The 14,147-nt window shown below is 30.7% G+C and overlaps 1 protein-coding gene across 6 annotated transcripts in view; it reads left to right on the top strand.

The window, feature by feature from the left end:
• The window catches only part of LOC111690717 (protein still life, isoforms C/SIF type 2), a 104,535-nt gene that overhangs the window by 72,831 nt on the left and 17,557 nt on the right, over positions 1 to 14,147 (top strand). For all 6 annotated transcript variants that reach the window (XM_023453257.2, XM_046952185.1, XM_046952184.1 and 3 more), the window contains 4 exons: positions 3,042 to 3,228; positions 7,150 to 7,264; positions 7,394 to 7,545; positions 11,656 to 11,816. In XM_023453257.2, coding sequence (XP_023309025.2) covers positions 3,042 to 3,228; positions 7,150 to 7,264; positions 7,394 to 7,545; positions 11,656 to 11,816 — 615 coding nt within the window. The remainder of the gene's footprint in view (positions 1 to 3,041; positions 3,229 to 7,149; positions 7,265 to 7,393; positions 7,546 to 11,655; positions 11,817 to 14,147) is intronic.

Raw genomic sequence — 14,147 nt, 5'->3', positions numbered from 1 at the left:
TATCTCCTTCTACTAGAGACTTATTTAAATTAGTCCTTGTCTATGTGGCTATACCTACTCAGGAATCGGTTCCTTTTTATATGTATCTGTATTGAACGACAAAAAAAAATGATAAAAAAACCAACAAAGGTGGTTTAAAAAACTATCATTGTAGTAATATTTGAACAATTTGTATGTGTCGTGTAGGTGGTTGTAGCAAGTTTGTTCTTTGCTTGTCTTTATAATGTTGTAACAACATCCGCTGTGTGTCAGTTTCCTGAGATATGGCGTTAAAGTTTGCCCATGACTAAAAAACAAAAGCGAAAAAGATTTCATTAGTTGTTGTTATTTTCTCCACACTTTTTATGTTTTTTTGCTTTACCTTTTACTGGTATGTCTAGCTACTGTTGCCATTACAACACACCGCCACTTAAAATACATCTCACACAAGAACACAGACTATAACGGACAAGAGAGGTTTGTCCTTTGAAGACGAAAAATGGAAAACTTTTCACAATGTCATTGTCGTTCTACACAAGTGAAACATTAATTATTAGTTTCTCATAACCACACGCGTACATACTATATCATATACATATATACATTCATATGTATATACTGGAACCACATCCTCTTTTTCTTTGACTAGGCTAGGCAATCACAATTTGAAATGCAGAAATACATACATGTAGTGTTAAAATTAATATACACACGAGAAAATGTGGTAGTCCTTGTTAAAAGCAATATTTCGAAACCAATGACTAGACTATAATCGATATTACAGCTAGACTAAAGCGAAAATACAACAATGTCGAAACAGCAGATTGGCTACAGACTAGACTATAGACTATACAAAAGACTAGACTATGGACTGAACTATAGATGAGACTATAGACAACTGCACTACTGGGCTTTAGACTAGACTATATATTAGACTATAGAATAGGCTATAGACTATACTATAGACAAAACTGTAGACTAGACTAGACTATACTAGACTAGACTAGACTAGTATATAGTCTAGACTATAGACTAGACTATAGACTAGACTATAGACTAGACTATAGACTAGACTATAGACTAGACTATAGACTAGACTATAGACTAGACTATAGACTAGACTATAGACTAGACTATAGACTAGACTATAGACTAGACTATAGACTAGACTATAGACTTGACTATAGGCTAGACTAAAGACTAGACTCTAAACTAGATTATCGACTATGATAGAAACTATAGCCAAGGTAACGTTATTATACTTATTTTTTCTCTAGGTACACAATCTGGAAACAAGTTTTAATTTAACCACAACATTACAGAAGCAATCCACAAAAAACATGATTATAATACAAAAACACAATATTAAAATCAAAATTAAGAAATTTCAAATTGAAGCAACAACAATAATAACAGTATTATTTTGTTTGAATGATTTTTGAGGTTTTGCGATAAAATTCAAAATATACGAACTGAATTGTACAAAATTTCAAAAACCAACATTTGTATTAACCAAACATTTATATCTATACTAGTATACACATGTTTGTTTAAATATTTTATCTATATGTGTACATAGTATGTTTGTGTATGTGAGTACAAATGTAATTGTGTTTGTTACATTTTACAAAGATTTCACTTTTGCAGAATTTTCTACAAGCAACAACTCGTTTGAGAAATTTATTTCGTGTCTGTATGACTTGAATTAGCCCAGTAGTTTGAGTAGCTTTTAGTGTATTACTTTCAAAGAGGTTTTCCTTAAAAGGCGACTTATGAAAATAAATATTTGAATTTGAAAATTATATCTAACTGATGTGTAATAATTAATAATGTCAATTAAGTTTATACTAGTATACAAAGAAGTAAAAATACTCAGACACAAATCTATAACCAGAAACTGCTGGGTTATGTTTATATGTGTATTTCTATGTGGGTGTATACTCCATGAAAGAAGCGTAAAATACAAGATACAAAAAAACAGAGGAAATCACAATCACTGATGCAAATGGCAGTTTAACTTCCGTCATAGTGCACATACATACATAGAAATTCTGCCACTAATATGGACACACACATACATAGTATAGGGTTGTGCAGGAGCAAAGGAAAAAAATTAGATTTAAATTCCATCACCGTGTAATTCATTATTTGCTTTTTAATGTAGAGAATAAGAAAAAGTTGAGATAAAACGAGACAACCATCTGTATTTGATTGCAGCGAATAATGCATTCTGAATTTAATGTTAGGAAAATAATTTAGTTGTCTTTTCAAATGGAAAATGTAACGTCAAAAAAAATACATATGTATATAGCTTATTTTGAAGAAAAAGGAATGAATGTTTTTTGAAGAAAAAAATGTAAATTATAAGTTTTTACTAGTTGATCTCCATCGCTTTTAATCGCTTTCAAAGATCATATGAATAGACTATAGACAACACTTTGAGCTATTCCATAGACTAGACTATAGACTAGACTATAGAATAGACTGTAGACTTAACTATAGACTAGACTATAGACAAGACTACAGACTAGACTATAGACTAGACTACAGACTAGACTACAGAATAGACTACAGACTAGACTATAGACTAGACTGTAGACTAGACTATAACTAGTCTATAACTAGACTACAGACTAGACTACAGACTAGACTACAGACTAGACTACAGAATAGACTACAGACTAGACTATAGACTGGACTATAGACTAGACTAAAGACTAGACTAAAGACTAGACTAAAGACTAGACTAAAGACTAGACTATAGACTAGACTATAGACTAGACTATAGACTAGACTATAGACTAGACTATAGACTAGACTATAGACTAGACTATAGAGTAGACTATAGACTAGACTATAGACTAGACTATAGACTAGACTATAGACTAGACTATAGACTAGACTATAGACTATACTATAGACTAGACCATAGAATTAATTATTCTGTACCTAATGTATACTTGTTGTACTTTAGTATAAAATAATACTTTATTATTAAAAATATGTGATTCTAATACAAAAAAAAAAAACATATTTTTTATATGTGTTTTTTCTAATTACAGTTACATAATCACGAATTCGTAGAAGTTTGCATGAAAATTTTATATCAAGTCGAATTACATCGTACAACATTGGAACAGATGTGGGGTTTCTCGGTTGAAGCTGAACTTATTGAAAATGCCGAACGACAGGATGAACTGTGCTGTTATGTCAGTCGTGTGGAAGATAAAAGTGTAGCAATGCAAAATGGTAAGTAAAAGAACAAATATTAACATAGAAAAAGAAAAAGCATATTATATCCTTTTTAGAAAGGATGCGTATTTAATTAAATATAATACAAAGAAATATACTATTACATTATTTTATGATGTATTGCAGTCTAATCTTATTGTTTTCAATTCATCAAAATGAAAATAACTTCATGATAATTATATTTAACGTTTTTTTAATATTTTACTTAAATTTAATATTTATATAATTTATTTTGCCTGAACAATATTTTTATTTAAACACAAATGTGTTGTATATTTCAATTTTTACAATTCGTTTGTATAGCAAAAATAAAAACAATAAAGTCACACAATATTTGCAAAGAAGTGAAGTGTCTAAAATTGTAAAATGTTTATCTATTCTATCTATAAAAGACACGGAAGGTGTATAATATAAAGAAAAAAAACCTAACCAGACTTTTATGTAAACTGCCACGTTTTGAGAATCAATTTATGTCTGTTAAAGTTTTGCCACACAAAATAAAAATGAAAAGAAAAATAAAATAAATTGATAGATAAAATAATAATATGGTACCATATGAATAATATATTACAATAGAATCTAGCTAAAATGAACTGCGTTTATTGTTTTAGGTATAAAGTAAGTAAATTTTATTTGAAATATAATTTATTTAAAAATGCAATAGTATTATTTAAAGAATATTTAATAACGGGATATGTTATAGTCAGTATTCGCTTTAAAATTGTTGTACTGTTGTACATGCTATAAATAAAGAATATACATACAGGGTGGTCCAACTACAACTGGTATATTGTGAGTAAGCTCAAATCGGCGGCTAGTAATCTTTAGCCACACCGCCACCGACTACTTTCGGCTTAAAATCTTTAGCCGATTAAAACAAAGCCGCTGATGAAGATTGGAATTTCACATGTTTTTTCGGAAAATATTTTAACCAATTTAAACAAAGTTACCACTATTTAAAAACGTATGGCAAATTGAAAAGACTTGCCGCACAATATAGTGCTAATATTAAAATAGTGAAAACTACTTTAATATGTCCATTTTTAAACAGAAAAAACTTATAAAGAGACATGTTTCTATATAACAAACTATTATACAGAGACTTTTCAAAATAATACACGTCAATTTCTGAAGAAATATGTAGTTAAATTGAGCCCACAATTTAGCTGCCGCCGTTATTTTCTTTAAAAAACCGTCGACCAAAAGTACTTGCGCCGCAGAAGATCATTTTTCATCGGCTTTTATCTCTGATTGTAAATATTAGTGTATATTATACCTCCTTTACTTCTTACTTTAACAGGGTTTGCAAGATTTTATTGAACTTATTTGCTAATAAATAACTCTAATGCTACCCTATGTCGTACGTTTCCTAACATCAAAACTGTTGCTATCACTACTGAGGTCAAACAGTTAATAAAAAAATTACCTTTTAAGCACTTGCTGTTGTCAATACTTAGGCCACCATAGAGCTGCGATTCACCCTCATTAGACTTTGTCCAATGACCATCGTTACTGAGGACACACAGTTCATGAAGAAAGCTACTTTTTTATAACAAAGTTTTGTCGTTGTGTTAATGTTATCAAGAAGTCGCCTTAAAGTTACTATTTGGTCTCTATAGACTTTCTCTTGTGAGGTTATGTTAAGGACCAAAGCTTTGCCGATAAACTCTTAGCAATCCGCCCATGTCCAATTATATATAAATACGCAAACATGTAAATTTTTAGTTACATCCTAATGACTCACCCTGTAAATATGTACTTATGTAAAGAAGTCATATACACAAAAAGGAAGAATTGAACATAAATTCACACTTTCGTAAACTAAACAAAAACTAATGTACACATATTGCAAATATGCATTTGAAATAGTTACATTTAAATATGAATACATTCATAGAAAAATTTATATAGTTAAAGAAATTGCATACAACTATGTTAAAAATTATAGTCATGACTTGTTGCGTATTGTCTATTTCCTACCCAGCGAAAATAAAACTAAGTACTTCCAAAAGAATAACATTTATCACCACTTCAAAAGTAGTACTAATAGAAATTGTTTACCTTCTGCGGAAATGACTTCCAAAGAAGCGAATAGAATCGAATTTTATTTAAAATTGAAGGTATATTATTTGTACTGAAATTTTTTTAATTAAACCAATTTTATTGTGGTGTTGATTGATAAATGCGAGTAATTTACTTATTTATTTTAATATTATTTAAGTCAAATTAGTTGTATACCTATAATACTATAATTTCACTTCCTAATAACTTCCAAAAAAGGAAAATAAAAATTACTTTGTGAGAATGTGTTCAGATATAGGGAATTTGGAATCAAATAAAAAGGACATCCCTCTTATGACAAGCTTGTGTTATAATCATAACTTCTACAGGTATTTTTTAGTACTTCCATAGAGTAAATTCTACTTCTTTTTTACTTCTTTGGAAGTTCTTTTTTGCTGTGTATATAATAAAATCATTTCACTATGAAAGCAACTACTGTTGAAATCTGGTTCCTTTCTTAAGGAGGGGGAAGTTCAAACTCTGCTGTCTTTCTCGACGACACTTAAACCAGTGTTAATCTAGTGTTTAATGTGGAGGCTCATAAAAGCTCTATAAGCTTCATTTTAAAAAACTTGCGCTTAAGAACAAAGCGCTTATTTATAAGCTCTTTCGTTTCTATAGAAGTTAATAGAATATAAGAGATAATTAGGATTGCTTTTAAACATTTGCTCAAAAAAATCAAACATCTGCTAGTTTTTCCTTAAATTTTGCTTTAATATGCAAAAAGCATAATGGCAAAACCTTCCAATTTTAATTAAAACTATCTTATACCAAGATAACTTTGTCTAATAGCTGACACTTTAAGTACTCTTGAACTTCAACTTGTTGATAGCAATTAATAATTAGAAATCAATTTAATTAGGAAGGAATGGAAATTCATAATTGTGATTAATATTTAATCGTGTACAAAACTACTTCATTATATTTGGCACTCAACTGTAAAAGTGTTGCAAGTTACTCTAAACTCTAACAATAGAAAATAAACATACAGATTTTAGTTGTTAGAAATACACATACAACTATATAGTTTTCGAATTATGAATGAAAAATAAAATGAAGAAGAAACAGCAATAAACGTACTATACATTAACATACAAACATAGTTTTTTTTTACCAAAAGATAAAGGTAAAGTTGGTTTTTTGTAAAGGTTTAAATAATAATAATAATAACAATAACAACAATACATATAACAAAAAAATAAGAATAAAATCAAAGCTCTCTCCTCTCTATACAAACAAAACAATGACAATAGATGGATGCACTTGTCGTTTAGAGAATATGACAAACAATGCACACTTGCACTACAATGAAATGAAATAAAATCAAATGAAACACACTGTCCAACTCTCTAGGGTGTAGGAATGGTGTATATGGATAGATGGATGGATGAATGTTTGAATGAAAAAGTGTTTAGAAAATAACAAAAAAAAACTATATATATTGTATATGAAAAATCCAAGTAACTAAACACACTTGTACTTATACACACACACATAAATAACAAAATATTATGTTACAATATACAATCATCATCATCGTCATGGAATAAAAAAAGGACAATAGATTTTATATTGTTCTTTCAAAGACAATGTACTCGTAGTATTTGAATTTCAATACTAACAATTCAAAACTACATTTCATGGCTTTCAATGCATACAATTTTCCACACACACACACATAAATATAATTATCTTTGATCAATATTTACACATACGCTCATATGTATGTATGTAGGTGTATGTTGTTTTTTCATATGAATTTGAAAACAACAACCGGTAATTCTTGAAAATATCTTGTATTTGCTTTTTTTCTAATTCGTTTTCTTGTTTCCTTTTTATATATTCATTTTTTTGTAGGTATTATCAAGGGAGATGAAATAATGGTCATAAATGGTGCTATTGTATCCGATCTAGATATGATGTATCTGGAGAGTGTTCTACAGGAGGAGCAGTCATTAAGCATGATGATGCGGTAATTTTTTTCATGTTGATTTTTTCTAAATTTTTCTTTATTTTTGTTTTCCTTTAAGTCTTTTGTTTAAGTTTTAAGATTATTTACTTATAAAATGATTTCTCTTCTTTCTTGTTTTATTTTTTTTAGTTCATCACGTACTGAACCACCAGATCTTGGTGGCATAATGCGTGTTACCGATGATATGATTGATTCCCTTGTTTGTCCACCACCACCATCGGATCCACCAGTAATGAGTGAAGAAATGATTACTGGTTTAATAGTACCGGCCCCAGGTTGGAGTAAGTTTTTTTTTGTTGGTTTTAGTCTATTTTCTTACAAGAACATACTAGGTCCATTTTTTTCAAAAAAATAATTTCAAAGAAATATTGATAAAAAAATATTACAAAAATGTTCTTTAGATTAAGAATAAAATTATTCACAGGGTTTCAGCTTAATAAGTTCTATTAGTCTGGGTTTCGAATCCCAACCTCGACTCCTAAACATTTGCAAAAGCCTCAAATATGGAGGCCAAAATATATTCTTATAGTCCACGAACTAAAGGGAGAAGGATGTTTAAATTTAATGTAAAACAGCTTAGATTCGTGATTGCTTCCATTTCGTTTACGGGAGCTAATTCTGGCTTTCGCGAATTTAAAATAATTGTATTTCGTTTTCGAATGCCAGGGTATTGCGCCAGGTTTTTATTAAGAAACTATCTTCAAGATCCTTTTATTTCATAAGCAAATTACTTTTAATCGCATTTAATGAATCTCAGTCATAAAAACGGAAAAATTTCAATCAATTTTATTCGATCCCAACCCCACCTTTTAAAATTGCACACACGTGATAAACGTCACTCTCACCACGAACTATCTAATAATGACAACTATCTAAAAAATTGCGATTAATATTATTCGATTCCCACCCACCTTCTAAAAATGGACACTCACGAAAAACGTAACTCTTATTCACGAACTATCTAATTATGACAAGCATGTAATATGAGTAGGGTAGAAGGGGGATCATAGCCACTTTATTTTTTTGAGACGGACTCAAATTATAACTGTAATACATATTCTTAATTTTTTCTTGGTTCGGATACTTCGATATGTTGGCTTTAGTTTTATTCCTTTCGATATTTTCTAAGTCATTTTAATATACATATTTTTTAACTTTTCCGCATTGACCAAAAACGGCGATACCGCCCCATCCATGCGGTAAATACGACAAGGGGATGGGGTAGATTTGTCATTAGTAAAATAAAACAAAAAAATATAGGTTAATCTTTCAAACTATTAGGGATGATAGATAATTGATAAACGAAAACAAAATTTGATAATGTAATAAAATCGATTACTCGGTTTTCAAGTTATTCCCATTGGCAGATGTGCGAATTATACCCCTTTTACCCTATGTATCGTTTTAGGAAAAATTCGTTATTTTAATTGATACTAAATTGTGAAAAATATCATATTAGACGGCATACAGAGGGGAAAAGAAATATACATGCCTGGTATCAAATTGACACTTAAGTGTTTTTAATTTTTCAATAACATCCGTTGTCATGTTATAGACAACATAGTAAGCATTTAGACAACGGTTGTGTATAAACTTTGGATTTCGATAACGAGTGTTATCGTACGTATGTATATACTTTGACAACGAATGTTATTGAAAAATTATAAACACGTTGGTGTCAATTTGGCACCATATATCATTTTTTTTCTGTGTAAATGATCTAAGTGATTTTTTCACATAGATTGCAGGACTTTATTATGCTGATCGTTTAATTGCGAAAGTTGGCTTATAATCCTAATAAAGAATCCAACTCTTAAATCTCTCTCTTAATTCAGCAAAGGAAAAGTTTCAAATCAAATCAAAACTTCTCTAACAATCCAAATTTTAACTAAAAATTAAAAATTTTTTTAGACTAAAAGCTTCAACCTTAAATAAAAATTAATATTGTTATAGTGTAGTGTAGCAGAGTCACAGAGTCGATTCCTAAAGTCCCAGAGTCTGGGGGCAAACGAACAAACAACACACAAAGATTGACCAGCCAGAACACTAAGGTTTAATCACCTAATTTATGGAAATCTGACAACGATCTTAAAAATCAATGGATAAACACTTAATACCAAAAACTAGTGTCCGAACTAGTTGTATTTCTATTGGCACTCCTCTAGTTGCATTATTTAATAACTGTATTTCAATAACAGCATTCTTTTGCCAACTTTTGCCACATAAACTTCTTGTTTTTCCAGATTAAAATTCTTACCATAAAAATAAATTTCATAATTCAATATTAAAACCATTGGCAAAGGCTGACCTGACACATTATTTTCCATTATATGGTTGTATTTATTGGATACACTCAGTCAGTCAGTTAAAAAAGAAAGATTAAAGTGCTTAACTTTTTTAATTTTGTTTCAAAAGTAATATTCCGCCAAAGTATTACGGCAAATAGCTGTAGCAGCAAAGGCAGCAAATCGTGCATACTGTGCACCACATTGCCCATAACTTGAAATGCAAAAAAAAAAAAAAACACTCAACTGCTGTTAAATAGACAACTTTAAAAATTACCAAAAAGTTTATATTTTTTTAACAAATTGTTTAAAACAATTTTTTTTTTTTTTTTGCTCAGTGTTATTTTACGAGCTTTACAAACCGTGAAATGTTTTTGAACATCACACTTGTTTACATTGACCAAAAAACGTAACGAAACTTTTTAACAATTACATGTGTATTTAAGCTGCTGCTACAACGGAAAAGAGTAGGTGGCTGTCCAAGGGACGCCAAGTAGTAAATTTTGTTAGTTTTTTTTTTGTAGGTTTTTCTGTTTTTTCCTAGTATTTTCGCCAAAATTGCAGTTATGCATGCAACATGATGTTGAAAACTAAATATGTAGTAGGATATTGCACACTTATGGAGAGAAAATAATGTACGCGACAAAATACACAAACAAAAATGCAAGACTAGAAAGAAAAACCAATGAAAAACTTTGAAAAAGAAGAAAACATGCACATACAATATTATTATTAAATATATATTTTTTTTATTTTAATATTTATGTTTTTATTATATATACTTTATTACTATACAAAAGTTGGCATGTTTTCGTAACTACACATAGAAAGACATACAGAACCCAGAGTTTTGCAAAGAGTCAGTGTATCCTTTTTAGAATTTACTTTCACCAAATTAAATACATACTTGAATTCTGGAGTTTATATCAGAGATACAAACCGAGACGGCTCAAATCGTCGGCGGCTGGCCACCGGTAAGATTTTAAAACCCGCGACGCCACCGACTTCTTTCGGCTCAAAATCTAAGCCGGCTTAAACGTAGCCGCTGATTAAAATTGGAATCGCACATGTATTTAAGAAAATAATTTCACCAATTAGAACGAAGTTGCCACTATTTTAAATTCTTATGGCAAATTAAGAAAGAGTTGCCACACTAATATTAAAATAGCGAAAACTACTATAAATGTCGAGAAAAAAACTTATATAGAGACAGGTTTCTACAATATAATAAACGCTTATAAGGTCAATTTCTGAAGAAAAAATTAAATTGAGCCGACAATTTAGCCACCGCCGATATTTTCTATAATAAGCCGCCGCCGATAATTTTACATCGTATTTTCTAAATAATATAACAAAAAATCATTGCTTACTTTACTCACCCACTCACCCTACGTAAACTACAAAGTAGACACTTTACATATTTCTTATTCTAAAACAAACGAGATGTAATCTATTTAAAAATTTATTAATAATTCAAATAATCTGTAATAATAATCCTTCAAAAATCAATCGATTTCCTGCTAGGAAACACACAAACTGTGACCAAAACTAACCACAGTTATTGCCAACCTGAGCTGCAGGTATATGCATTAAAATAACGGTTAGTTTACTCATACATAAATAATAATTCTTAGTTTTTAAATTATGAAACGGAGTAAGTACATAGTGTATTTACACGCTAAAAACAAGTTTTATGGACAGTCGTCATGTTTTAGTGTTGACTCGAAAAGTGGAAAGAGTTTAATTGAAATAATGACAGTTGAAGTATTTAATAGCGTTTATTATTGCAACAAATGTTAAATATATGTACTTATGTACCTGCCTCATATGAGCATGAAAGTTTAAAAAATTGATCTAAACTTCCATCCACTATAAAATATGACATTTACAAATAATATGTTTAGTTTTTAATGGCGAGATAAGGAGTAATTGCAGCACACATAAGTGTGAGCAAACAAATTAACCACTTGAACAAAAACTACATACACACATGCATACGTCTACTTTTTACCCACTTTACTGCTATTAGTAATTATTAATAATTGCAAATGATAATAACAATAGTAATGATGATGATGATTAATAATGATTTCATTTTGATTACAGATGGCACCGGTAAAGATTTATACTCACCAGAGGCCGAAAGTTCTCCGGCTCCTTCGTTCGTTGAACCAACAGTTGTCACTCAAATTGCGGGTACAGCCACTAAACCAACGTCACGCACAAGCAGTTTCGAAATTGAAAATCTACTAAAAACAGCCGAACAGGTAAGTACAACAGACATGACCATATAACACTCTGGCCAAAATGCCCAAAAAAGGGACTGTTGAGGTGTGGGGAGGGGATGTTAAATAAGGAGTATGGGGCCAAAAACAAAACGTTGCAAACCACAACATTTTCACAATAATCATCATCATCATAATCTTGGTAATCATTGTCATACATCATCAACAATAACAAAAAACCAGCAGCAACTGCTGCTACTGCAATTGTGAAATCCATTAATGTTGGTTATTGCACTGCAGTAGCAAATAATGCAAAAGGGTTATTTTGGCATTATTTCATCATTATCATCATCATTACTCTTATGTTTTACATCTCATTACTGTTTAACGTCTACACAACTACTACTACTACCACTACTTTACCCGCCAACTCTCTTTCTCTGTACCTACCTACCTGCGGCTTAACCGCCACTACATGACCAAACTACCAACCGCAAACCCCACCCAACCCTTTATTACAACTCCCATAATAACAATCTCGTAAATAATCCACTTGCATGCCAAAAAAAAAAACGAAACTCTCAAAACTATAACAATAAAAAAGAGTTTAAATTAAATGTTATATTAAGTTTTAAGAATTTGCAAAACAAATTAAATGTTGGATTAAGTACATACATAAATAACGGTTAGGTCAAAATAATATGATGATGCCCAAAAATTAATCACTGTTCTTGATTATCATTAATTATTATCGTAACTACTCAAAAGCTTTTTTAACATGTAAAGGTCATTAGGTTAATATTTCGTCAAGGACAATCAATCTCGATCTTATTTGTATTTGTCCTCATCGACACCTTGACACCAAGACTCGTATAATGCATTTTTAACTATCCAATAAATTATGAGGAAATTCACATAATAAGATAAATAAACTGAACCGGGAAGGCTTAAGAAACCCCACGTTTAACGCTACCTAATTTCGAAAGTTTGCAGCAAAATTCGGATTTGATTAAAAAACCTTATCTAGTAATCTATTTAAGAAACTAGTTATTTTGTATTTAGTTTCAACCACCGTTTACCTTAACCTTAACACAAGAAGTCCGAGAAATAACGGAATGTCAAATGGATTAGGGCTTAATATATTTACCGACAGCCAGAAATCAATTAGGGCAATAACAGGTATTGAATTGTAAGAAAGCTCTAACTGAATACATACTTTCCCCGAGATAAGGTTTACATCATATGGGTACCAGGTCACTTGACAATAATCCCAACAAAAGGACGAATGTAACTGCTTTAGAGGGAACGGAGCTCGATGTAGTTAACCTGATGAGCGCAAAACCATTCAACGGAATTAAAGCTGAAAAAACTCCCATAAGGACTCTCGGAAAAACCAAACGAAGGTTGAACTACAAAGATCCTATGAGGCGACACTGATGAGAGCAAGACTAGAAATCTTCCAATATTGAACAAGGGTGATGTTAATTTGATGAGTGGACACTCAGGATTATGAGCACATCTATACAAAATTGATAGTGCGAATTCAGACGAATGTGGAGAGAACAGTAAAACTCTGCAACACTTTCTTTGTCACTGTCGGGCTTTCGTCAAGGTCAGGTCCAATTATCATGAAAGTTATGTTATTTCGGAATGAACATTCCTTTTTAACACTGATTGTAAAAATTCTTATGAATGTTTCAGAACATTGAAAAATAATACATTCAGTTCACTCCTTTTTTTAAAAGAAGCGCGCAACAGACCCGATAGTGGCCTACACATAGAGGGAGAAATAAGTTTACACGCCTGGTATCAAATTAACACCAAATTTTTCAAAAACATCCGTTGCCATGTATATAAATACGTACGACAACTCTATGCAATGTTGAGAACGCATCGTGTCAACAATGCAACTATTCGTTGTCGTAATATGAATTTTAGACAATGAATGTGTATAAAATTTAGATTGCTACAACGAATTGTTGCAATTTTGACAACATTGCGTTGCCAACATAATATAGTGTTGTCGTACGTACTTGACAACGGATGTTATTTAAAAATTTGGTATTGATTTGGAACCAGGCGTGTATATATTATATTCCCTCTGTGTAGGTGTAATTCTTCAGATTTGATGTATTATATATATGTATATCCTCCTATCAACCTAATAATAACTATCCAACTTATGTTCTTGAGCGATGTAATATCAAAACGTACGTCTCTCCCAAGATATTTGAATATAATTTTCAAAGAATCTAGGCAATTTCATAGTAATCGTCTTAAAATGTTGCATCCACTAAAAATAAATATCATCAAACTTACGTTGGACTTGTGGCTTCTTGTCCTGCTCTCGTTATTGTAGCTACGTTATACATT

The sequence above is a fragment of the Lucilia cuprina genome, chromosome 5 (assembly GCF_022045245.1).
Source record: "Lucilia cuprina isolate Lc7/37 chromosome 5, ASM2204524v1, whole genome shotgun sequence".
NCBI lineage: Eukaryota > Metazoa > Arthropoda > Insecta > Diptera > Calliphoridae > Lucilia > Lucilia cuprina.
The sequence above is the reverse complement of the archived record's forward strand: the minus strand, read 5'-3'. Positions and strand labels throughout refer to the sequence as shown.